Source organism: Culex pipiens, chromosome 3 (assembly GCF_016801865.2).
Source record: "Culex pipiens pallens isolate TS chromosome 3, TS_CPP_V2, whole genome shotgun sequence".
Lineage (NCBI taxonomy): Eukaryota > Metazoa > Arthropoda > Insecta > Diptera > Culicidae > Culex > Culex pipiens.
This window is the reverse complement of record NC_068939.1, coordinates 5,310,521-5,336,926: the sequence shown is the minus strand read 5'-3', so window position 1 is coordinate 5,336,926 and position 26,406 is coordinate 5,310,521. Positions and strand designations below refer to the sequence as shown.

The 26,406-nt window shown below is 36.2% G+C and overlaps 5 protein-coding genes across 6 annotated transcripts; 2 read left to right on the top strand and 3 right to left on the bottom strand.

Annotated features, from left to right (window-relative positions):
• Positions 1–13,866: 13,866 nt before the first annotated feature.
• LOC120422883 (transcription elongation factor SPT4) lies at positions 13,867–14,511 on the bottom strand. The gene is made up of 3 exons (XM_039586443.2): positions 14,351–14,511; positions 14,127–14,289; positions 13,867–14,054 (listed from the first exon to the last, which is right to left on the bottom strand). The coding sequence occupies exons 1-3, from the start codon at positions 14,417–14,419 to the stop codon at positions 13,936–13,938; spliced, it is 351 nt and encodes a 116-aa protein (XP_039442377.1). The 5' UTR covers positions 14,420–14,511; the 3' UTR covers positions 13,867–13,935.
• A 97-nt stretch (positions 14,512–14,608) lies between these two features.
• On the top strand, positions 14,609–16,446 carry LOC120422881 (THO complex subunit 6). Its single transcript, XM_039586441.2, has 2 exons — positions 14,609–14,788; positions 14,847–16,446. The coding sequence occupies exons 1-2, from the start codon at positions 14,679–14,681 to the stop codon at positions 15,730–15,732; spliced, it is 996 nt and encodes a 331-aa protein (XP_039442375.1). The 5' UTR covers positions 14,609–14,678; the 3' UTR covers positions 15,733–16,446.
• Positions 15,764–17,013, bottom strand: LOC120422882 (nuclear envelope phosphatase-regulatory subunit 1 homolog). Its single transcript, XM_039586442.2, has 5 exons — positions 16,839–17,013; positions 16,708–16,779; positions 16,513–16,647; positions 16,302–16,446; positions 15,764–16,096 (listed from the first exon to the last, which is right to left on the bottom strand). Exons 1-5 carry the CDS (start codon positions 16,864–16,866, stop codon positions 16,033–16,035), a joined length of 444 nt encoding a protein of 147 aa, XP_039442376.1. The 5' UTR covers positions 16,867–17,013; the 3' UTR covers positions 15,764–16,032.
• Positions 17,014–21,190: 4,177 nt separating this feature from the next.
• LOC120422824 (programmed cell death protein 5) lies at positions 21,191–22,028 on the top strand. Its single transcript, XM_039586359.2, has 2 exons — positions 21,191–21,360; positions 21,542–22,028. The coding sequence occupies exons 1-2, from the start codon at positions 21,307–21,309 to the stop codon at positions 21,872–21,874; spliced, it is 387 nt and encodes a 128-aa protein (XP_039442293.1). The 5' UTR covers positions 21,191–21,306; the 3' UTR covers positions 21,875–22,028.
• A 47-nt stretch (positions 22,029–22,075) lies between these two features.
• On the bottom strand, positions 22,076–26,283 carry LOC120422820 (protein disulfide-isomerase TMX3). Of its 2 annotated transcripts, none has more exons than XM_039586355.2 (3): positions 26,238–26,283; positions 23,377–23,632; positions 22,076–23,286 (listed from the first exon to the last, which is right to left on the bottom strand). In XM_039586355.2, exons 1-3 carry the CDS (start codon positions 26,266–26,268, stop codon positions 22,296–22,298), a joined length of 1,278 nt encoding a protein of 425 aa, XP_039442289.1. In that variant the 5' UTR covers positions 26,269–26,283; the 3' UTR covers positions 22,076–22,295. The 2 variants fall into 2 exon arrangements, with proteins under 2 accessions (XP_039442289.1, XP_039442288.1); XM_039586354.2 differs by lacking the exon at positions 26,238–26,283 and adding an exon at positions 23,694–23,903.
• Between the last annotated feature and the right edge of the window lie 123 nt (positions 26,284–26,406).

The window sequence follows — 26,406 nt, the reverse complement described above, 5'->3', positions numbered from 1 at the left end:
CTCTTCAATTTTTTTTTATTTAAAGGTTAAATTGACAAAAAAAACAGGAACATTTGACTTATAATTCCACTCAAAGGGTGTTTTTTTCGGAAATGCAAAAAACGTTGTTAGTAGTTCATCCTTCGGCTCTGGTCATAATCGAGGGGAGAAAAACTTAATTTCAAATTAAAAGCCCAACATTGGGACCATCCATAAACCACGAGGACACTTTTTTCAACATTGCATCACCGCCATTTTGGCCGCCAGCTTGAATTTAAAACTTCTGGATCAATTAAGAGTAGTTTAAGGGTCATATCAAAGCTCGCCAATTAAAAATAAAACAGCGAAAAATAATATTTATTTCGTGGTTCGATTATAAGAAGTGAATTTTTCTCAAGGCCTTCGGATAATCAAGTCTGGACTGTATTACAGTTACGCTTCTACCAAAAATTTGCATAATATCAATGAATTTATAAATAGTAGTTTATGCAACAAGTTGCAAAAAGAGGATTTTTTCAGCACGAGTCGTACATTTATCCAACGAGGTTCACCGAGTTGGATAAATACGAAGAGTGCTGAAAAAATCAAGTTTTGCAACGAGTTCCATACAACATTTTTTGCAATTCCGAAAAACACCCATTGAGTGAAATTTTCATGTATTTTGTCAATAAATCGTTTAAATCAAAAAAATGTTGAAAAGTGTTACTTTTCGAAACAAGTGCTGAAAAGTTCAACTTTTCAGCACCCATTTCAGTGCTGAAAAGTAGAACTTTTCAGCATTTATTTAGAAAAGTGTTGCTATTCGATTCTGTTATTTTTGGTACAGAAAAGTAGGATATTTCGTCGTTCAAGAATGACAGGAAAAGTAAGTAGTTTCACGACGGAATTGCAAAAACATATTTTTTGCAATTCCGCTGTGAAACTGTCAACTTTCCCTGTCCTTCTGGAGAAACGAACCGGCCTACTTTTCCCTACCAAAAGTAACAGATTTGAAAATCAATACCAGTGCTGAAAAGTTTTACTTTTGGGTGCTGAAAAGTTGAACTTTAAAACACTTGTTTCGAAAAGTGACATTTTTCAATATTGTTTTGTTTTGAACGGTGAATTTACTTAACTCATGGATGTTTGACATACGATTCCATTCAGAAGGCGTTTGTCGGAATTGCAAACAATGTTGTAAGCAACTCGTTGTAAAACTTGATTATTTCAGCACTCGTCTTATTTATCCAACTCGGTAAACCTCGTTGAATAAATGTTCGACTCGTGCTGAAAAAATCTTCGTTTTGCAACTTGTTGCATAAGGCCGATGCAAATATTTAAAAAAGTTTTTGTCCCTCGGCCCTGGCCGAGGTCAAAGGGGGGGGGGCAAAAAAATAAAAAAAATATAAAAATTTAAATAACAAGCCATAGTCTTCACATTTAAATGAAAAAAGTGTTTAAAAATGCATTTTACACTAGTTCAGTTGTTTTGCAATCATTAGTTTTCAAAAAATCTAAGATCTGACAAAAACAAAAATTGTATCGAAAAAAAAGATTTTGCATCGAAAATTTTCAAAAAATCTTAAGATTTTTTAATAAACCCAAACATGCTAAAAATGATTATAAACGCAGAAGAATGTATTTTAATTTGATTTCAGCTGGTTGCACTTGAATTTTCATTGAAATTTTAAAGTTTATTGTAAAAATATTTTTTTTGCCCCCTGATTTTTCGGGCCAATTTTGAAGGGGGGGGGGGGGGGGGTGACAAAAACTTTTAAAAATATTTGTACCAGCCTAAACTTACTATTTTCTAAAGTTGTATGTCATCTTCCGATCTGTGGTCCCAAAACTCTAAATTTGGTAAAAGTCTGAGTATCCTTTTGATTAAAAAAACAAGAAAAAAACAACATTAAACAATGTATTAAAAATACTAAGTTTACAATCAATTGTACAAGTTTTTTGTTTTCAATGAAAATTTGAATTTTCAGCAATATGTATTTTTTTTTCTTTCCCTATGATTGTTTGAGGGGGGAGGTGTCCACGTGCTTCCATCCCGCTAGTCCATATGTATGGCATTAGTGTTGTGTTCACTGTATTTGATATTTTGTGAACCACACCGTATGCTATACTCGACAGATATGGACTGGTTCCAGGCCGGGCTGATGGGTCTCGCAGCTGGCTATTTGAACGTACCTGTTAGAACATCAAATCATGATTTTTTATCCTTTTGTTTCCTTAGTAACAGGAGAATAGTTAGTTCAGCAAGGGAAGCAATGGTTTGATCCGTTCAGCTGTTGAAGCAATTGCTTTCGATTCAAACTTGTACTGAACATTGTTGGACTACCTAGACTACGGTTGAAAAGAAACAAACACGAGGGTACAAAGGGATAAGCTCCCCCCGGATGGGGCTAAATTGTGGAACGCTCCCAGTGAGTTTTGCTGAGCTGCTTTGGACATTTTAGGTAATAGTAGTATGAAAATAGTTAAAGCTCGGTATTAATTCACTGGGAGGTCGTGGCAAATTCCCGTGCTTGTGAAGTTCTGTTTCTGTGTCACTGTTGTGTTAGCTTGTAACATGTTCGACATGACACTAATAACCAGCAGTGAATAGTTATGCGGAAATTTCCAAGTACGGGAACACGACGAAAATTAGACGACCCGAAGAAATAGCGAAAGTGATAGTGAAAGCAAAATAAATAAAGTGTCTATAAAGAATCATGAAGTAAAAATTTTATTATAATTATTTATATTTAATATGATATTACACTTTACAGCTGAGTTGAAACTCACTATCAGAATCTAATGTTTTCTTGTGTTCTCTTTTGTTCTTTTCGTTTCAAACTGAATGAGCGAGCATCTGACTTGCTACGCAGCCGCAGGATACAACAGACGTTGAGGACAAATCGACGCCAACATTTCAAAAAGCATCATGCACAAACCATGCGTTTTGAGAAAAACGCTTTTGAATGTTGAGCATCCATTTTCAATTCCCATTTTAATATAAAAGCAAAATAAGATGTTCTAATGATAACAAACGATGAAAAACGTTTCTTTTATTGATACTTGATCATCCAAATTCAATAAAACACTATTTCCGTAATTTTATTTGAGAAAAACAAACATAACTTCTTTTGAAATCACCAACGTCTATATCACCCTGCTGTCATTGAGGGGGACGCTTTGTTATGTTTCGTTTTTCTTCGCCGAATGTACATGGCGCTTTGTTCATGATGCTTTTTTTTCGTCACGAGGTTCATGTAGTCTTTTGTTTGACAGTTTGACAGGGCTATATAAACAGGGACTGCTGATGGTCCGGGAACCGTGGTGTTGGGGTAAGCGTGATTGCCTCTCACCCAGTCGGCCTGGGTTCGATCCCAGACGGTCCCGGTGGCATTTTTCGAGACGAGATTTGTCTGATCACGCCTTCCGTCGGACGGGAAGTAAATGTTGGCCCCGGACTAACCTAGAGGTTAGGTCGTTAGCTCAGTCCAGGTGTAGGAGTCGTCTCCCTGGGTCCTGCCTCGGTGGAGTCGCTGGTAGGCAGTTGGACTAACAATCCAAAGGTCATCAGTTCGAATCCCGGGGTGGATGGAAGCTAAGGTGTAAAAAGAGGTTTGCAATTGCCTCAACAATCAAACCTTCGAACACCTAGTTTCGAGTAGGAATCTCGCAATCGAGAACGCCAAGGCAATGCTGTAGAGCGAATAATTTGATTTTTTTGCTGATGGCAGAGATTTTGTTTATGTTACTTTATTTAAAATCATGATTAAACAGACTTTACTGAAGTAACTTTTGCTCATTTTTGGTGGAGAGGTAGTTTATTAGAAGTACTTTCAGAATATGCAATAACCCAGAAAGTGTCAAAATGTACATGATGCCTTTTGAAATGTTACCGTCGAAATAAACACCAGCTGTGATCAATACACGCAAAGCCGACATTAGTCTTTTAAGACTTAAAATTAGGCTTTATCGAACCTAACCGTGTTAAGTCTTTTTAAGCCTAATGATGGGTTAGTCTTAAAAAGACTAGTTTCGTTTTAGTACAAAAAAGGCTAAATTTTAGGCTTAATGTTATCGTCAAAAAGCCTAAATTTTAGTCTTTTTCGATAATGCGAGGGGATCAGAGCGGACAAAATCCAAGATGGCGGAACTTGATTAAGACTTATTTTTAGGCCTTAAAAGACTTATTTATAGGTTTAAAAGACTATTTTTTAGGCTTTTGCAAGAAACGGTAGGGGTCCAAGCGGACACAATCCAAGATGGCGGAACTTGATTAAGACTTATTTTTAGGCCTAAAAAGACTTATTTAAAGGTATAAAAGACTAAATTTTAGGCTTTTTAGGGAATGCGAGGGGTCAAAGCGGACATAATCCAAGATGGCGGAACTTGATTAAGACTTAATTTTAGGCCTAAAAAGACTTATTTTAAGGTTTAAAAGACTAATTTTTAGGCTTTTGCAGGGAATGGGAGGGGTCAAAGCGGAAATAATCCAAGATGGCGGAACTTGATTAAGACTTATTTTTAGGCCTAAAAAGACTTATTTTAAGGTTTAAGAGACTAAATTTTAGGCTTTTGCAGGGAATGGGAGGGGTCAAAGCGGAAATAATCCAAGATGGCGGAACTTGATTAAGACTTATTTTTAGGCCTAAAAAGACTTATTTTAAGGTTTAAAAGACTAATTTTTAGGCTTTTGCAGGGAATGCGAGGGGTCAAAGCGGACATAATCCAAGATGGCGGAACTTGATTAAGACTTAATTTTAGGCCTCAAAAGACTTATTTTAAGGTTTAAAAGACTAATTTTTAGGCTTTTGCCGGAAATGGGAGGGAATCAAAGCGGACATAATCCAAGATGGCGGAACTTGATTAAGACTTATTTTATGCCTGAAAAGCCTAGGGGATCAAAATGGCGGGAATAAACGGTAGAAAATAAAATATTGTTATATATTATCAAATTTTTTATAAAAATGTTTTTATTCGGTAATTCGGTAATTTCGGAATACGACAGATTCACGGATGAGTACAGCTTTAACCTGAAAATAAAAAATCAATATTTTGAAGATGAGTTGTGAGAGTTTGATAGTTATTTAAAAAATGGGTAATTTCATTTAAGAGTTTAGCTCAGAACTGGATTGGCGTAGTTTGACAAGTTCAATTTTTTGAAGATCTGACTTTAAGAATTGAAGAATTGAAGAATTTAAGAATTTAAGAATTTAAGAATTTAAGAATTTAAGAATTTAAGAATTTAAGAATTTAAGAATTTAAGAATTTAAGAATTTAAGAATTTAAGAATTTAAGAATTTAAGAATTTAAGAATTTAAGAATTTAAGAATTTAAGAATTTAAGAATTTAAGAATTTAAGAATTTAAGAATTTAAGAATTTAAGAATTTAAGAATTTAAGAATTTAAGAATTTAAGAATTTAAGAATTTAAGAATTTAAGAATTTAAGAATTTAAGAATTTAAGAATTTAAGAATTTAAGAATTTAAGAATTTAAGAATTTAAGAATTTAAGAATTTAAGAATTTAAGAATTTAAGAATTTAAGAATTTAAGAATTTAAGAATTTAAGAATTTAAGAATTTAAGAATTTAAGAATTTAAGAATTTAAGAATTTAAGAATTTAAGAATTTAAGAATTTAAGAATTTAAGAATTTAAGAATTTAAGAATTTAGGAATTTAAGAATTTAAGAATTTAAGAATTTAAGAATTTAAGAATTTAAGAATTTAAGAATTTAAGAATTTAAGAATTTAAGAATTTAAGAATTTAAGAATTTAAGAATTTAAGAATTTAAGAATTTAAGAATTTAAGAATTTAAGAATTTAAGAATTTAAGAATTTAAGAATTTAAGAATTTAAGAATTTAAGAATTTAAGAATTTAAGAATTTAAGAATTTAAGAATTTAAGAATTTAAGAATTTAAGAATTTAAGAATTTAAGAATTTAAGAATTTAAGAATTTAAGAATTTAAGAATTTAAGAATTTAAGAATTTAAGAATTTAAGAATTTAAGAATTTAAGAATTTAAGAATTTAAGAATTTAAGAATTTAAGAATTTAAGAATTTAAGAATTTAAGAATTTAAGAATTTAAGAATTTAAGAATTTAAGAATTTAAGAATTTAAGAATTTAAGAATTTAAGAATTTAAGAATTTAAGAATTTAAGAATTTAAGAATTTAAGAATTTAAGAATTTAAGAATTTAAGAATTTAAGAATTTAAGAATTTAAGAATTTAAGAATTTAAGAATTTAAGAATTTAAGAATTTAAGAATTTAAGAATTTAAGAATTTAAGAATTTAAGAATTTAAGAATTTAAGAATTTAAGAATATAAGAATTTAAGAATTTAAGAATTTAAGAATTTAAGAATTTAAGAATTTAAGAATTTAAGAATTTAAGAATTTAGGAATTTAAGAATTTAAGAATTTAGGAATTTATAATGAATTTTTGAATTTTTGAATTTTTGAGTTTTTTAATTTTAGAATTTTTGAATTTTTTAAAATTTTTAAAATCTATTTTTGAATTTTTGAATTTTAGAATTTTTAAATTTTGGAATTTTTAATTTTTTGAATTTTGGAATTTTGGAATTTTGGAATTTTTGATTTTTTGAATTTTTGAATTTTTGAATTTTTGAATTTTTGAATTTTTGAATTTTTGAATTTTTAAATTTTTAAATTTTTAAATTTTTGAATTTTTGAATTTTTGAATTTTTAAATTTTTAAATTTTTGAATTTTTGAATTTTTGAATTTTTGAATTTTTGAATTTTTGAATTTTTGAATTTTTGAATTTTTGAATTTTTGAATTTTTGAATTTTTGAATTTTTGAATTTTTGAATTTTTGAATTTTTAAATTTTTGAATTTTTGAATTTTTGAATTTTTGAATTTTTGAATTTTTGAATTTTTGAATTTTTGAATTTTTGAATTTTTGAATTTTTGAATTTTTGAATTTTTGAATTTTTGAATTTTTGAATTTTTGAATTTTTGAATTTTTGAATTTTTGAATTTTTGAATTTTTGAATTTTTGAATTTTTGAATTTTTGAATTTTTGAATTTTTGAATTTTTGAATTTTTGAATTTTTGAATTTTTGAATTTTTGAATTTTTGAATTTTTGAATTTTTGAATTTTTGAATTTCTGAATTTTAGAATTTTTGAATTTTTAAATTTTTAAATTTTTGAATTTTTGAATTTTTGAATTTTTGAATTTTTGAATTTTTGAATTTTTGAATTTTTGAATTTTTGAATTTTTGAATTTTTAAATTTTTGAATTTTTGAATTTTTGAATTTTTGAATTTTTGAATTTTTGAATTTTTGAATTTTTGAATTTTTGAATTTTTGAATTTTTGAATTTTTGAATTTTTGAATTTTTGAATTTTTGAATTTTTGAATTTTTGAATTTTTGAATTTTTGAATTTTTGAATTTTTGAATTTTTGAATTTTTGAATTTTTGAATTCTTGAATTTTTGAATTTTTGAATTTTTGAATTTTTGAATTTTTGAATTTTTGAATTTTTGAATTTTTGAATTTTTGAATTTTTGAATTTTTGAATTTTTGAATTTTTGAATTTTTGAATTTTTGAATTTTTGAATTTTTGAATTTTTGAATTTTTGAATTTTTGAATTTTTGAATTTTTGAATTTTTGAATTTTTGAATTTTTGAATTTTTGAATTTTTGAATTTTTGAATTTTTGAATTTTTGAATTTTTGAATTTTTGAATTTTTGAATTTTTGAATTTTTGAATTTTTGAATTTTTGAATTTTTGAATTTTTGAATTTTTGAATTTTTGAATTTTTGAATTTTTGAATTTTTGAATTTTTGAATTTTTGAATTTTTGAATTTTTGAATTTTTGAATTTTTGAATTTTTGAATTTTTGAATTTTTGAATTTTTGAATTTTTGAATTTTTGAATTTTTGAATTTTTGAATTTTTGAATTTTTGAATTTTTGAATTTTTGAATTTTTGAATTTTTGAATTTTTGAATTTTTGAATTTTTGAATTTTTGAATTTTTGAATTTTTGAATTTTTGAATTTTAGAATTTTAGAATTTTAGAATTTTTGAATTTTTGAATTTTTGAATTTTGGAATTTTGGAATTTTGGAATTTTGGAATTTTTGAATATTTGAATTTTTGAATTTTTGAATTTTTGAATTTTTTGAAATTGTGAATTTTTGATTTTTTGAATTTTTGATTTTTTGAATTTTTGAGTTTTTGAATTTTTGAATTTTTACACACACACACACACACACACACACACACACACACACACACACACACACGGAGTAGCACACAAGAAAATTTTCAAAATTGCGGTCATAAACACACATACACATACACACACACCACTCATACACACTCATTCACAAACACAAACACAACCACAACCACCTCCGATTCTATGACAATTTCCGGAATTCCATTTCCCGGAATTGACGTTTTCCGGAATGGACATTATCCGGAATGGACGTTTTCCGGAATGGACGTTATCCGGAATGGACATTATCCGGAATGGACGTTATCCGGAATGAAATTTCCCGGAATGGACGTTTCCCGGAATGGTCATTTCCCGGAAAATTAGTTTTTTTTATATTACCTAATATGGGAATGAATGGAATCTTACCTACTCGCTTACTTGTGGTTAAGAATTATTTAGTTTGTACCCCGTTGGTTTCACCTAGTCACATTGAAAGAACTCGATATATATAAGAATGAATGAATGCTAAAAAGAAAGTGAAATGATCGTACATAAACAATAGAGATCTCCACGGTTTCTCTCACGCACACCACCCAAGTAACATTTTAGGCTTTATCAAAGCTGTCACAACCGCTATAAAACCTATCAGCCAAAACCAACATTAAAACCCCTTAGTCGTAACACACTCCCCAGAACCTTGATAAACCCCACTTAAAACCCAAAAGGACCTCCGCAAAAGGTTGTTACGGCCTATTTATAAAACCTACATAGGAGTTCAAGGCTTTACAACTGAATCCTAACAACATCCGCAGGGCCTTGATAAAACCTTTGTTAAAACCTAGTCAGGAGTTATGGAAAAATGACATTTCATACGTCTTTAAACGTCTTATGCCAAATAGGTTTTATTTTGGCAAAAAATAAGTCTTCGTCTTGCCAAATGAAATTATGGAGATGGTTGTCAAAAACGGCGATGATAAATAATAGATATTAGAGGTAATCCAAATAATTTGAAAGCTTATTTCTCACAATTGATGGCTCAAATTCAGCTGCGGTTGAAATTTTATTGATAAATGTAGGGGAGATAGAGCCAAAAAATTCAACTCGCTTCATCAAAAATCAATATTTTGCAATCATAGTGTTTAATGTTAAAAAATATTTTATTGCAATTCTTTGAAAAAAATGTTCAAAATATTTTAAAACATCTATCGCTATATAAATCATACCAGAAAGTCAGCATAAATGTGTATTTTCATCAAACTTAAATCAAATTTTTCAGTTTTCTATTTTTTCAATCAAGATGGCGGTCAATCATATTCAATCAGAGCACGCGTCATATTTATGCACTGCTATTTGGCCGCGATAAATGCTCTTTAAGGAGCTTATGGTTTTAAGTGAGCTTTTTACATGCCTAATGGCACTTGACAGCTACAACACCCTAGGTTTTAACAAAGCATGCGATAAAACCGTTTGGCATGGCTTTGCCATCTGGTTTTCAAGCCTCTGTTAAAACTTTCATAAAACCTTATTGAAAGCCAGTCGGCTTTTATTTCCACCCGGTTTTATGTCCGAGGCATAAAACCCTGTTAGAACCTATTAATTAGCTCTTGCTTCTTGGTTGCGGTGAATGCCCAAATAAAACTATTAGGCAATCAAGATGCTACAATAAACCCTTAATAAAACTTGGTGGTGGCTAGCTGGTTTAAACATGTTACTTGGGCATGAATCTGTGTTAGTATTTGTATCCAGAGTATTGTTTTGGTTTTGATCGATTGTGATTGGCTGAATTCCAAGCAGCTGATTTTGTTTATACTATTTTTACGCAGACATAGGCAAATCGAGTAGCCAAACTCGCCTGTAAAAACCAGCTGTTTACCACGTGCTCGTGGTATAACAAAGGACACAGCTGATTTTGACAGACGAATCATTCTACTCGATTTGCCTATGTCTGCGTGTAAATTTTGTTACAAACTAACACACTCTCGCGCGTGGATATCTATAGAAGCAAGCGATGACTATTGAAACAATACTTTATCTTTATCAACCACCACGAGATGTAACAATGTAGATCGATAAATATTAGAAAAACACTAGATGTTTTTAACATTCTTTCAATGTGTTGTTATGTAATAATTTTCCCATCTTTTGTTAATAATTTGACTTATGTGACTGAATTCTACCAAATTTCTACCAAATGATTATTTTTAAAGAAGGGAAAACCTCAAGAAACTAAAAAGCTTTTCAGAAAATCTATGTGTAATGTGTCCTGTCAAGAAAATAAATAGCTTGAGTGTATTTTTAAAGAATGAAAAACCTCAAGAAAGTACACATTATACATTGATTTTCTGAAAAGCTTTTTATTTTCTAGAGGTTTTCCCTTCTTTGAAAATAATCATTCTGCTTTATAATAAAATTTGGTAGAATTTAGTCACAAAAGTCAACTGATTAACACAAGAAGGGAAATCTCTTACACGAAATTCCATCACATCGATTAAAGATCGTGTATTTTTAAAGAAGGGAAAACCTCAAGAAAATACACATTATACTTTGATCTTCTGATAGCTTTTTTTTCTTGAGATTTTCCCTTCTTTAAAAATACACGATCTTTCATCAAAGTAATGGGATTTTATGTAAGAATTTTCCCTTCTTTTGTTAATTCTACTAAATTTCAACTAGTTTTTCGTTAAGGAACTCTGCACTATAAAGAAGAATGTTTTTTTTAAAGAAGGGAAATCCTCTAGAAAAAAAGCTTTCAGAAAATCAATGTATAATGTGTATTTTCTTGAGGTTTTCCCTTCTTTAAAAATACACGATCTTTAATCGATGTGATGGAATTTCGTGTAAGAGATTTCCTTTCTTGTGTTAATCAGTTGACTTTTGTGACTAAATTCTACCAAATTTTATTATAAAGCAGAATGATTATTTTCAAAGAAGGGAAAACCTCTAGAAAATAAACAGCTTTTCAGAAAATCAATGTATAATGTGTACTTCCTTGAGGTTTTTCATTCTTTAAAAATACACTCAAGCTATTTATTTTCTTGAGGTTTGCCCTTCTTGAAAATAATCATCCTGCTTTATAGTAAAATTTAATAGAATTTAGTCACAATAGTTAACTGATTAACGAAAGAAGGGAAATCACTTACGCGAAATCCCATCACATTGATAAAAGATCGTGTATTTTTAAAGAAGGGAAAACCTCAAGAAAATACACATTATACATTGATTTTCTGAAAAGCTTTTCATTTTCTAGAGATTTTTCCTTCTTTGAAAATAAACATTCTGCTTTATAGTAAATAAAAATAAAATAAATTGCTCGCTCTACAGCATTGCCTTGGCGTTCTCGATTGCGAGATTTCTACTCGACACTAGATGTCCGAACGCTAGATTGTTGAGGCAATTGCAAACCTAGTATTACACCTGAGCTTCCATCCACCCCAGGATTCGAAATGACGACTTTTGGATTGTGAGTTCAACTGCCTACCAGCGACTGAAACCGAGACAGGACCCAGAGAGACGGACAAACATTTACTTCCCCGACCGACGGAAGGCATGATCAGACAAATCTCGTCTCGAAAAATGCCACCACCGAGGCCGTCTAGAATCGAACCCAGGCCGACTTGGTGAGAGGCAACTTCGAATACCCCTACACCACGGTTCCCGGACTCTACTGTATAGTGCAGAAGCCTTCAATGAAAAACTAGGTAAAATTTAGTTGAATTAACAAGGGCAGGGAAAATTCTTATATAAAATCCCATTACTTTGATGCAAGATCGCGTATTTTAAAATAAGGGAAAACCTCAAAAAAGTACACATTATACATTACTGAAAAGCTTTTTATTTTCTTGAAGTTTGGTAGAAGTTATTCACAAAAGTCAACTGACTAACAAAAGAAGGAAAAAATCTTACATAACAACACATTGAAAGAATGTTAAAAACATCTAATATCTATCGATCTACATTGTTACATCTCGTGGTGGTTGATAAAGTATTGTTTCAATAGTCAACGCTAGCATCTATTGTTTATGTACGAACATTTCACTTTCTTTATTTCATTCATGTATTTATCATTGATATCGTTGTCAAAATATCGAGTTCCTTCAATGTGACTAGGTCAAACCAACGGGGTACAAACTAAATAATTCTTAACCACAAGTAAGCGAGTAGGCAACATTTCATTCAATCTCATATCAGGTAATATATAAAAAAAACTAATTTTCCGGGAAATGACCATTCCGGGAAACGTCCATTCCGGGAAATTTCATTCCGGATAACGTCCATTCCGGATAATGTCCATTCCGGATAACGTCCATTCCGGATAATGTCCATTCCGGAAAACGTCCATTCCGGGAAATGGAATTCCGGAAATTGTCATAGAATCACCACCTCCACCACCATCATCATTTTCACCGCCACCGTCAGTTGTCCACTCCCGCTTCGTTGCCCTTTTTCACTTCCACTTTGGATTTCAATCCCCGGCGGATTGATTCCGAGATTTTCTGTCCACACGTCCATTTTCTGTCCACACGTCCACGCCGTCCACAAAAAAAAAGTTGCTTCCCTCCTGCATCCGCAAAAAAACACGCCTTCCCGTCCTCCTCCACCGTACCGAGAACCAGAATTTGGGAACCCGGTAAACAGCAGACATTTCGTTCGGCCGCCGTCTCACTCCGGCCGAACCTTCCGGCAGGAAAAACACAAAAACTTACCTGCAAACTGGCCAAAATCCTGCCCCTGTCCGACGAACAGCAACCACCACCGGCAACTTCAACTTTTTTTTATTTGACATGTCAAATCGTGAACCAAAGTTTTATAGTACAGAAAAGCCTTAAATTTAGTCTTTTTCTAAGTTTTGCACTAAGTTCTAAAAAAAGCCTAAAATTTAGGCCCGAAAAAAGACTAATTTTTAGGCCTTTTTCTGACAATACTGACCGAACTTCAAAAAAGGCTAAAAATAAGTCTTTAAAGACTAATGCCGGTTTTCCGTGTACCACACCGACTGACGAGGATTGCTACCAAGCATGGTGTCCACGGCTATATGTCCAAACGAGAGACCTCCAAGGTCGCAGGGAAGTATTAATTAGTATCGCCTTTTTATTTTTGACCATTTTGTTAATACAAATTTCGTTGCAGATACCACTTTAAAAGTATGCCTCACGGCCTGCTTTGATCTTTTGCTAATTCTATCCGCTTTCTACCCCCAATGTGTCCTGCACGGAGAACCTGGGGTAGCTTATGGTTGACCTGGGGAGCCCGAGGAATTATGCCGTAGGTGGCTCGTATAGTCTTACACACCTATCCTCGCGGCAAGGTCTTCCGTAGGTCTACACCCGAACATGCGACGTGGGACTGCATGAATCTTCAGCTGCTGCCGGAAGGGTGTATTCCGAAATTACCGAATTACCGAATATGTATTTTTTTTTCTTTCCCTATGATTGTTTGAAGAATTTCGAAGGGGGTGGACAAAAACTTAAAAAAAAATTTGCAGTGGCTAGAGATTTTTTTGCGTTGTTATTTCGCATGTTACGTGTTACGCGCTATATTAAAAAGAAGAAAAATTAACCTATTCTAATCACTCTAGATCAGCGATTCTAAATGGGGTACCGGGACTACTTGAATTACATGGCAGGGGGTACCAGCCTAGAAGAAGGTTGAGAATCTCTGCTCTAGATTAATGCGCGGATTTCTCCAAAAACAAATCAGTGCAAATCAATAAAAATAAACCATTTCACTTATTTTGATCAAACATTGTCCGTTTATTGATTCGCTTAAACATAAATCCACAGATCGAACCGGAAGCGTTATCGCTGGCTGGTGTCCCTCGGCCGGTACGGAATGCCTCGATTCTTCATGTCACGAATGATGCCGTTCGGTAACCGACCGGACACCGAAATGGCGTAAATTCCCTTTGTGAAGCGGGCTAGAAATAAACACAGAAAGCTTGCTTTAAACACGCCATTCAGTTTAACAAGATGTTGTAGTCGCAACTCACTGATTCTCTGCCACTTGCACACCCAGCTATCGTCCGGACTCATGACGGCAATCATCCCGTCGAAATTGTTGCTGGTGCAGTCGTACACCTGGTCCTTGTTGCCCTTCATCCGCAGAAAGTCCTCGCAGTTTTCGCAGCCATCGTACTCGAACTGGTCAAAGGTCTAGGTGAGGTTCGAAATTTACAACAACTTCATAAATTCAAGATTTGACGAAAGTGCTTACCTTCACCATCGAGCACACCAAACACGCCCGCAGTCCGCGCAGATCCTTGGGAATCGATTCGAAGGACATTTTTTGGAGGAAAACTATTGAAAAAACTAAAAATCTTTGAAGAACGCGCGATTGTTTTCGTGGCGTGCGGCTTCTGTTTTGACGCTTCGTTCCGTATGCCAAGTGTCAGACACTTCTTTTAAGGGGGCCTCGACTGTGAAACGTCAAACGAGTGTGTGTGGAAACTGGCATACACGCCGAAAGTGTTAACAATCCTTATTATCGAATCAAGCCGAGCGAGTTTGAATTTTTGTGAGTTTTTAAAACACAGTTTTTCAGAATGACCGACATCAAAAAGTGCTTCTACACGACGATCCTCTCGCAGACCATTTCCGGCGATGGAAAGTACCTGTTTTGCGGTAGCAATTTTGGAGAAATCCTGATCTACAGGTTGGTCTACATTGGAAACCGGCTTCGGATTGTAAATTCTAAAGGTTTTCCCTTCTAGCATCGACCGCATCCTGTCCTGCAGCGAGAGTTCCAACGGAGATCCGGACAAACCGCCGACGGCACCACACGCGGTCTTCCCCCTATCGGAAAAGTGCCAAGTCTACAGCCTGTCCTTCCACAAAGACTTTCTGATCGTTGGCCTCAACGGTGAAATCTGCGGGTACGCGTGGAACGTCAAGAATGCCACCGTTGGCAAGCGAGCCTGGACGGTCAAACTACCGGTTTCGGCCGAATACACCGACATCAACGAGGTCAACTACCTGTGGATGGACAAAACGGACGAGATTCTGTACGCCGGTTGTGGCGACAACGTGATGTACGCGATTTCTCTCGAGGACGGTCGAATCACGCGCAACTTCCAGGGTCACAAGGATTACATTCATTGCGTGTCCGGTTGCGGTGGCAAGTTGGCCACCGCGTCCGAGGATGGCTCCGTGCTGATGTGGGACGCGCGCCAGTCAAAGTTCACCGGCAAAATTGAACCCTTCTCGAAGGACACGCTGAACCGGCCGGAATTTGGCAAATGGCAGGGCACCGTGTCCATCACGGAGGATTGGCTCGTTTGCGGGGGCGGTCCACGCTTCTCCCTGTGGCATCTGCGATCGCTCGAGTGCACCACGGACTTTGCCTTCCCGGAGCGGCTGCACGTGTCCGGTTTCATCGACGACATGATTTACGCCGCCGGCGAGTGCCGGAATCTGTACCAGTACAACTTCAACGGGGACGTAACGGCCGAGATTCCGGTGTCGGCTCCGGCTGTCTACAGCGTGGTGCAGCAGAGCGAACCGAACAAGTTTATGGCCATTGCGGGGGCCGCCAGCCAGATCGACGTTTGCACCAACTTTAGCTTCAAGGACATTGTGCTTCAGGCGTACCAGAAGTGAGCATTTCTCAACCACAATAAACCACCCAAAATTTTCCAGTAAAAACCATTTATTTGATTTCCTTTCCGAAAACTAAACAATCTTGATCGATGGACATTACATTACTATGATGCAGTGAGAGTTAGAAAGTAGGTAGAAATAAGCTGGTTCCAAATTGCCCGTCGTTGCGCGCGCACAAACAAAAGAAGCTACACGAAAAAAAAACACTATTTACAATTAATACGATCCGTTTTTCCCGGTGGTCGTCGTTTGTTTGGATGTTGGGTGGTGGGGTCGTCCATGTCCTCGTCGTCGTTTGTGTTAGCGTTTCGTCTTCTTGGGACTGCGACTGCCGTTGGAGCTGCTGCCGTTACCGTTGTGAAATCTAAACCGGAAAAACAGGACACAGAGAGAAGGAGAAAAAAGGACCGTAAAAGCGATTCCTGTGGGTTTGGGGGGAGCGGGGACTGGGGGGTTAGTAGCAGCGCGGAAGCGGGAAATGGTTAAAAAAAACTAAGGATCTCGGCGGAGGGACAAGCTGGCGCGCGCGTCGTTCCTGAAGTGAAGTGGTTTAACTCATGTCCATGTACCGGTTGTTGGTCGGTCGCGGTCGCAGAATTAGCTTGCCCGTTTCGTCGCAGGACATGTTAAACTCGGCCAGCACGCTCCGCGTTCGGGACGTGATGATTTGCGGTGCAATTACGAGCTTGTGGATTCCGAACACAAACAGGAGCACTGCGAAAGAAGAATCGTGACTTTAGCCATCAACAACCCTGCGCCCAAATGAGACACAAATCTTACAAAGAATCGCCGTCGAAAAGGTGAATACTGGATGGTTCCAAAGGGAGTCCACGAGCGGGACAATCGAGGTGCGGGGATCCGTAAGCCAGTAGAAGGCGCCCAAGAAGGTTACCAGCGACATGGTACCGAGCAGGACTGTAATAAAAGAAACGAAGCATTAACTTGAAGCACTCGGACCAGACCAACTCGACTCACTCCTCCATCGCAGCGTGGACGGTTGCAGGGCAGCTATCACTTCGGTCAGGCGTCGTTCGAATGCCTTCAAATCTGCAGCAAAAAAAAAGGACTTTAAGCTTAGTTGCCCCTCCAATTTGAGCATCAATTACCTTCACAAGCGGATGGTTCCAGGGACATTTTTGATACGTTTACCAAAACCCTACCCTGACGTCACACTGATGCCTAGCGATTCAAGTTTGCGCTTCACACGAAGTTTGTCCAAAAAGTTTCAACACACAAATTTTCGAAGGACCATCGCTCTCCAAAATCGGGAATACTTTTCTCTGGAATAAAACCAAATCAAAACACCCAAGCGTTAATGATTCAGGAGCTGTCAATTCGTGACGCTTGGCATACAAACTGCTTTACCGACCGACAGCGACGATTTCTGTCACTGCTCACCCCATAAAAAAGTTGATTACTCTCCATCTGACAGTATGACCTGGTATGTCGAACTGGTTAGTCGACTAGATCGAATCCTTTTTGTATACTTTAGAGCCGTACACTCAAAATAAAAAGTATCCTTTTTTCAAGTTCACCCGTCGTCACCCTTTAAAAGGGTATCGAAAATGTACTGAATTTGACATACCCTTTTAAAAGGGTGACGCCGGGTGAACTTTTTGAGGATTGAAAGTACCCTTTTGAGGGATACTTCTGACTTTGAGTGTAGGATTTTAGTAGACGTAATAGATTTTCTTGAAATAAACCGGACTGTCAAAAATTATCAAATTATCGAGAAAAATCAAAAAGAGATATGTGTGCCGGTAACATTGCGCGGCAGGCTCAAAGGGCAACAGGTGCATTGCCATGATGAGTTTTAAAACAATTCTGGAGTTTTTTTTTTTAAAAAAAAAAGGTCAAATTTTTTAAAACCCCTGACTCAAGGCGGTTTCAAAAACACCCATACAAGCAAAAACTGGAAATTTGGTTTTTAAACCTTTTTTTTTTTTTTAACTCTAGAATTGAGCCTTAGAGCCGTCAGCGCGGATTTTTTCAGACTAGTAACTTATTTTGCAAAAAGTTCTAAAAATATGGTGTCTTCGGAAAAAAAAATTCCAATTTTAATGAAGATCCTAATTCCAAGAATCGGTAAGAATTGGAAAGTTATTGCGCCTTCCACAGGTACAAACTGAAACAGTTGCTTTTCTCCATACATGTTGGAAATTTTCCCCACACAACTTCAAGATCAGAAATTTAGAAATTATCCTAGTGATGGGTCAATCTTTGATGTCATGGGGTAGCTCCAAGGAAGCCCGAATTTGAACCACCCCAATCTCGATACATCATTATTCATTACAGTTAGGCCGTTACAAATGTTTTTTCAAAGTTTATTTCGCCCTCTCAAGAAACGGTCAAGGAAAGGAAAGGGTCGCAAATTTCTTTTTAATCGGTACGCAAATGAGAAGTACAAAAATCAATTTATTTGGATTTGCTTATTCATTTGAATGCGACTGAAAATTACAAACTTGAAATCTAGAGTTTTTTTAATAGGTCCTATAAACATTTAAAAGACCTTTAAAAAAAAAACCTCTGGAAATAATTATTTATTCGATGTAATAATATTGAAAATTCAGAATGAGGCCGAATGGGCCGAATCTAAAAACGCAGGATCTCGAAATTCTTTTTTTCTTGCATAAGCGGTGTATGCACTTCGGAAGGAATCGGTCAAAACAAATTTCAAATAAGCAGCAGCGGCAGCGAAAGCAAGCCAGAGAGGGTGAAGAAAAGCCCCAAGAAAACGCTCCCTCTCCTTTGTTCTGCTGTTCGTAAAGCTGTTTCTTGATCCCTTTCCTTCCGATCTCCATACTAGCCTATAGAATGAAATAAACCAGAAGAAAAAGCCATAACAATAATCATTGTTTTTTTTTTCGAAGAAACATTAATTAATTAAGAAATTTAACCTTTTGACATTTTTCGCGTGTTTTGACGTTTCATACAAATGCCCTTAGGGAGCGTTCTTTTATTACGTAACGCAGTTGGGGGGGAGGGGGGTCGGAGGCCGTGTTACGCTCCATACAAAATTTTAAAAAAATGTATGGAAATTTTGTTACGAGAGGAGAGGAGGGGGTCTAAAAATCCGATTTTTTGCGTTACGTAATAAATGAACGCTCTCTTACAAAGTACACGTACACTGAGCAAAACTTACACAGCTTAACGAAGTGTTCTACACATGATCTGGCCCTGCTGTACAGAGCACTCAAAAATCAATCGCAAAACACTTGAATTTTGGGCACCTAAAGATGCTGTCAATTCAATAGCGCAACACTTGAATTTAATGTGTTGTGTCACATGAAAAACTACATTATATCTATTGGTTTTAAATGATTTTTCCTGCTATAATCAATTCATGTTTGTATGTAATAGAAATGGATTTCGGTTTGTTAAATAAAAAATGAGAAGAAGTTGCGTCATGAAATTAATTTGACAGCTTTTATTTTCTACCAACTTTGCTTGTCAAAAATTGATTATTTTTTCGTTGTTAAATTGTCTTTTCTTCCGGTTGTACCTGCTTTCAGAATCGTCCTCCTGGTCAGGTGCGGGTTGTTCGCCACCACCGTTCCATCGAATCAAACTGTGCCTTTACCATCCGAATGACGCATTGCTTGGCCCCTGGGTGGAATGCATTCGAATCCTGCTTCTCACCGCTTCTTGTCCACACCGACACCGGTTCTCAAGCGCCCGGCGGGTGTTTTCCTTAATTTCATCAAACGCTTCCTGGTACGGCATCTGCAGCTCAATCGCATTTTCCTGCAAATCACACAAAATAAATCCAAAAATGAAAACAAAACCCCAAAAAAAAATCTTTCTCCACACTCACCAAGTGGGTGAATATCCGGAAAAGCACCTCTATCGCCAAAGTTGGCCTCTTTCCGGGTCCGGGAGACCGAGCCCTTCCGCTGGCCAGACGGATCCTGAACCCCGAGGACACAGCCTTGTGGCGATGCTCGTCTTCGCGATCACAAACCGGGCAGGCAATTTACTGGACAGGAACATGGCGGCAGCGACTTCACGCGGCCATTCGCCGAGCCTGCGAAAAACGAACACACCGGACCGCCAAAACACAAATGAAGAAACGAAGCAAATTCCGACGAAGCTGTCACGAAACTGCATTTCAAATCAAAACAAGATCAATGTCAAGTGTTTTCCTCATCACTTTGAATAGTTCAGCACAGTGGGGCAAATTCATGAGCAAAACACTTGAAAAGTTTGAGTCACCTGATTGAAAATAAGTTGTCAAAAAATGCCAAAAAGTCAATCGCTCAAACACTTGAATTTGATAATGGATTGGATTGAAATTCAAACACAAACAAATTAGGTCTAAGATGTGCCTTTATTGAATCATTCAAGTGTTTGGGCACTTGAAAGAAAAGTGTGGCGTATTTTCAGTGTATGCAACTACCGGTGTGTAAAAAAAAAACAAATATAAAAAAAAATATTTAGATACCTGAAAATAAAAAAATCACGAATTAAGAAATACAAAGATTAAAAAATAAATAATAAAAATTAAAAAATCAATATTTTTAAATATAAATGAACAAGCCTTACCCGAAAAACTTCGTCTTTTCCTTTTTTCGTTTGTTGACGTCTTTAGCTTTTTTCCTTATTCAGCCTCCTATGATCAAAATTTGATTATACGCAACTTTTCCCATACAATCTGCAGATTTTCCGGAATTTGAAATGAGAATTTAAGAATCTGATTTTTTGTCATTAATTCTTGAATCTGTATTCAAAAATTTCTGAAATATTTCATTTGAGTTTTAATTTTTTTATTTTTTGCATTTTGAATCATTGATTTTTTTAAAGGTGCCATCCCTTTTTTTTCAACACGATTTTTCGACACATTTCCTCTCATCATAAATGACTGATGAATGAGGCCAATTTTATATTTCTTCTATAATTTTGATCAAAAACCAATTTAGAACTCCACACAATAATGAACAATTGAAAAAAAAAATCGTTGATTGCAGAAAGTTGAGTTGACATGCAGAAATATTTAAAAAAGTTGTGTATGTATACCCAAAAAGTTAAAATATTAAAAAAAAACTTATTGGAATATTAAAAAAAATGGACTTTAAAAAAAACCTCACGATTTCAATCATTTAACGTTCTCCCCCAAGAACCTTAAGCGCACGTACCGTCACAAGCACCTATTAAACCGAACTGTCAATTTTACTTTAGGGGGGTTAGGATTTTTGGACCGATCCGTGGTCCAAAAATCGAAAAGTTGTAATAAGATTCAATTTTTTTTATTTGATCAAACATGCATAAATAAATGTTTTAAAATGTATTGGGAACAGGTTTTTTTTTATTTAAAAAACAATGTTAATGAAAATTTAAATTTTAGTAAATTTTTCGATTCACTGACTATCGACTAAAAACCGGCAAAACCGGTGCGAATGTCTGGTCGACTTTTTTAATGGGGTACCCGTACAGTTTGACAGCTTCAATCGGAAAAAGCATTTTCCTCAGCTGTCAAACCCAAACTTTTGAATCACGATTTTTTGAGCAGAACGCAAAGAGTGTTTTCTTGAAAACAGTTAACTTTTACCAGGAATAAGTTTTTAAAACCTTCTAATTATGGATGATCCGGAACTGGACTCGATCCGCCAGCAGCGCCTCCAGCAGATGCAGGTAAGATTTTGTTCAGTTTTGACTAAGAAAGATCAATAATGTTGGGTGGGTGCTACGACGGGCACATTTTGCCGGAAATAGTAATTTGCGTTCAATTCAATTCCAAAAATAGTCCCGCTTGATCGGGCAAGGGGATCATGTCGCGATTATTGATGCATCGAATCCTTCCAATCCGTTACAGGGCGCCAACCCGGAGCAGCAGAAGGCGCAACAGGAACAGATGGCCGCCCAGCAGGAAATGAAAAACTCGATGCTGTCACAGTTGCTGGACCAGAATGCGCGCGCCCGGCTCAACACACTGAAGATCAGCAAACCGGACAAGGCGCAGATGGTGGAGGGCATGATCATCCGGATGGCACAGATGGGCCAGATTGGCGGCAAGCTGGACGACGCCTCGCTGGTGAAGCTGCTGGAGAGCCTTAACCAGCAGATGCCCCGCAGCAACTCGACGGTCAAGTTCGACAGACGGCGTGCCGCGATGGACTCGGACTCGGACGATGATTACGGGATTTGAGGTTGTCGCGGGGACCGTGGTTGGCGGGGAGTTTTTGAACAGATGTTGGTTCCGAGCTAACGGTTGGATGCAATTTGTGCGCTTCGCTTCTGTGCTTGTCTCTGATTAATGCTAAGAATTTAATAAACCGGTTTGACTAACAAACTAAACGAAAGGGATGTGATATCTGGGTGGGAAGATCCGAAAGCATACACTCCTTCGTACTGGAAATAATCTTGCTAGTGTAATTCGAAATCGTTACATATTGGGACACTTTACACCGATTACAGTACAGACAGACACTTCCTAATACTACACCTTAAAAGAGAACTCGCGGACAACGCACCGTGTGTGGGTGTGAACATGACTAGAAAAGGTTGCTTAAAAATGGGGAATGCTCACCTGAGAGAGATTCACGTCTCCGAAGCCACACACACACGACTTACTCCTTCTTCTCGTGCCTCGGTTCGTCCTCTTCCTCTTCGGCGTCCAGAATGTCGGCACAGCAAATCGAGTACATTATCAACGAGAGAAAGCCCAGCGGAAGCCCAAATAGAACCGATGTCAGCACCGGATTGCCGAGCCACATGTCGTACAGGGACGTCTTTGCCTCGAACCAGGCCCGGTAGATGCGCACCGGGAGCGAATTTCCCCCAAAGGTCGGTGCGGTCTGATTGTGGATACTGTCCAGGAACAGCTCGATCGCTTCCGGGGTCAGCTGGAGGGGGTCGTCCTCCGGAATGTGGTGCTCGTTGGTGCTTGCGTTCAGGACGATCAGATGTGGCGTGGCCAGCGTGTCCATCGCAATCGAGTGGGCCAAATCGGGCGTGCCAACCCATCCAAACTGGAACCGGCCGTGGTACTTTTGCTTGTTCTTGTGCACAAAGATCTCCACCATATCGCGGAACTCCTGCTCGTGCGCAGCTATTTCACTTAGTTTGTTCTCCTCGACCACGGCCAGGACGAGATACTTTTTCGTTTGCACAATGTGGTGAATGTTGCTGCGGGTCACCTTCGGGAAGGTCGGGAACCTCTCCTCGTTGACCCACCGGAAGAGCGACTCGTTGAGGTGAGCTGGCTCGAGCAGATCAAAATTATCCGAGTACGGGAAGTAATAATGGCTGCGCTCCTTGTAAACCAACGCCGCCGGCACGGTATCGATGCCAAAGTGTCTCTTGGCAATCTCCACCGACGTGGCGTAAAAGTATCCGTGTGGTTGATACGACTCCGCAGCACTGTAGAACACGTCCCACAAGATTCCGTCCTGTTTGCCCACGTAAGTGAAGAAGATCGGGTTGTTCGCCTTGAGGATGTCGATACTGTCCGGCCTGGTAACCTGCTGCACCGGCGGTCCCGACATCCGGTTCACAAAGTGAAGCAAATCCTCCTTGGTGCGGTCCCCGGTATAAACGTAATCGTACGGTCCCTTGATGCTGACGAATCATAGAACAAAAACAAAAAACAACCACATTACATAAAAGCAATCGATATTACTTCACAAAAATAACACAATCGCAACTCACAACATAATCGTGGGGTAGGCGCTAACGCGGAACGCCTGGGCCACGGCCGAGAACCGGGTGCAGTCGACCCGGCCCACCCGGATGTTGGTGTTGTACAGGGCTTGCGCTACGTGGGCCCACACCGGTTCCAGCTTTTTGCAGTGCGCGCACCAGGGCGCGTAGAACTTTACGAACCACTGGCCCTCGTTCCGGACGTCCAGGAAGCGGTCGCTAAGCTCGAGCACCCGCGAACTGTCGGCGGTCGTGGCGGCGAAGGCTGCAAAAAATTGCGAGGTGTTAATTGAATTACTTGTGCGAATTCGCCTTTTTTCTCGTACCAAATACAAGGAAAAGGAAGCATTTCCACTGATTGAACAGCATTCTGAACACTTCTATACAAACTATCGCAAATTGTATCTAAATTTACTAAACTTATTTAAATTTGCATTGTTTAAAAAACCGATTACATGCAGGAAAACACGGATTTTACAATTTGTTTTTCGCTTGGGCCACAGCCTTTGATAAGAAAATTGTTTCTGCTGTCAGAACTTTTAGGGTGTTGGAAGATTCTATGACAGATTTCAAGGGAACTCACAATATTATGTGTATGGGTGCGCATTAGAGTAACCGTGTAAATTGACTTGGCGGGACAGCATAATTCTAATCGTTCTATAACCAAAAGTTCCTAAAACAAAAAGTTTTATTATATTGAAACAAATGACAACATTGCCCAAGTTCTCTAGCTATTCACATTTTTTTTTCTGATTTATTGTTTGTATTTTTGGATTTATATGAAACAGCGACTTCTCATGTCCAAAAATTTAATTTTTCATTGGTTGCTCTTAGCAAGTCTCTATACAAATTTTATGATTGCCCATCCATGTCTATACAAAAGAACTATGAAAATTTCAATTCAATTCAATTAATGCTTTATTATAATTTAACAGTTCTGCTGCAGGATGTTAAATTTCCAATGTTGTTCAAATATCCAAACATTTTTTTAAAATTCAAATATCCAAACATTTAAGAAATTAGAAATTCAATAATTCAAAGAATTTAAGAATTTAGGAATTTGAAAATTTAAGAATTTAAGAATATAATAATTTAAAAAAAAGAATTTAAGACTTTAAGAATCTATGAATTAAAGAATTTAGGAAATTGAGGATTTAAGAGATAACAAAAATATAAATTTGAGAATTTTATTTCTTTTATTCTGAAATTCATTAATTCTAAAAATCTTAGACTTTTTAATTCTGCGATAATTTTCAAAAGAACGTGTAACCTTGCTTGGAAAACGCCCAAGGGTACGGTCCTACTGTAAAATTAGCTTAGAATTCTAAAAAATTTGAGAAACATAAATATTTCAAGATTTGATTATTCGGAGCAAAATTGCGAGAACTTGGAATAATCGAGTACGAACAGTGTTTAAATTTTTCAAATCCCTAAATGAATGAATCATCGAATTTAGAAAGGTCTATTTTTGAAAAGGTTATTTTTTGAGGTTCTTAATTCGATTATTCGAAGTCTGAAATTTCGTATAACTGAACTTCGGATAATCGCAACTTCTTTTAATCGATGCTCAGGCTTATCGTCTGAACTTTATAATATACATTTGAATTTTTAAATTTATAATTACGCCGTTGCAAATATTTATCATTATTAAAATTTTCAGATTTAAACATTTTGAACTATTAAATTTTTGGATTTTTTTTATGTATAAATTTGGAAATTCAGAATTTCTGAATTTTAAACACACGTGCAGTGTGAAAATAATATGCAATCATTTTCAGAAAAATGTAAAATTTCACAAAAAATAATTAGCTTTTTTTATTTATTTTTTGCTTTGCAAATCTAACAAAATTCAAAAGATTTTTGAATCAACCCGAACATGTTAAAAATTGTTCTAGTGCAAATCAGAAAAATTGTTGGAGTTTATAGTGAATGTTTAACCTGCCAATACGAGAATTTCCCCTTGTTTTGACATTTCCTTCATTTTTACTACCTTCGGACCAATAACAAAATCCGTCTTTTTAATTTTTGCAATATTAAGGTTATATTTTTTTTCTTCTAATTTTTTTTATAGTTTCCATGAACAAAATTAAAATTTTTGAAGCAACATTTGAAAAGGGGGGTACGCCATTGCTCTTACTGCATTTCGTTCCGTAAAAAAATAAAACCTACATTCTTCAAAATCTACAACTATTAAATTTTTTGTCCGCTAATCAAACATATAAAAAACATTGTCCAAATGACCAGAACATGTTTTTTGTGCCATTTATGCCTCAAAACAACACCCAAAAATTTCGTGGTCAATTTCGTCTTAAAATAAAGCATAAATTGGTGATATTATTTTTCACAACGATAAAACTTATTTTTTTGAGTACAATGATCCTTTTTGCGGAACGGGAAGGATTTAAAATTGATTTTTTAATTCAATTATAAAAAAATAACCTACTTGACATCGTAAAATGTTATCTTGTCTATTTTATTTATTTTGTCATTGAAATTAAAAAAGTGTGTTTCAATCGTGTTTTTTAACGTTGTAAATCAAAATTGGCATAAGGCTTTGGGACCCTATGTATGGAGCGTGGACAATTGACAAACATTTCCCCTCAAAAGAATCTGGACGGAAATGTTCTTACCGTACAATCAGCACTCATAGATGATATCAGCTGCGCAAAAATACTGACGAATCTCAAGAATCCACAAAAAACGATTTCAAACCCTAGGCAGAAGATCACTCGTCTTGCAGATCGAGTATGTACTCAATTGGCAGCTACACTGACATCTGGAGGCCTCTAATTAGATGTAACATCTGTAAAAGAAAAGAAAGATTACAACACAGACGCCCTTGTTTTGCAATTGACACAACTTATACTCACATGTCCTACCCCTTCGAAATTTCATATCCATTGATGTCTCGCCATGGCGTGAGTTCCCCCTCCGTATGAATGGTTTCGTGTCCACACGGGGCGCTCATTCACACACCTTCAGCCGGATTCCGGATTACTCCAACGCCGCCGCTGCATTCGTACCTTAGCCTTCAGTCGT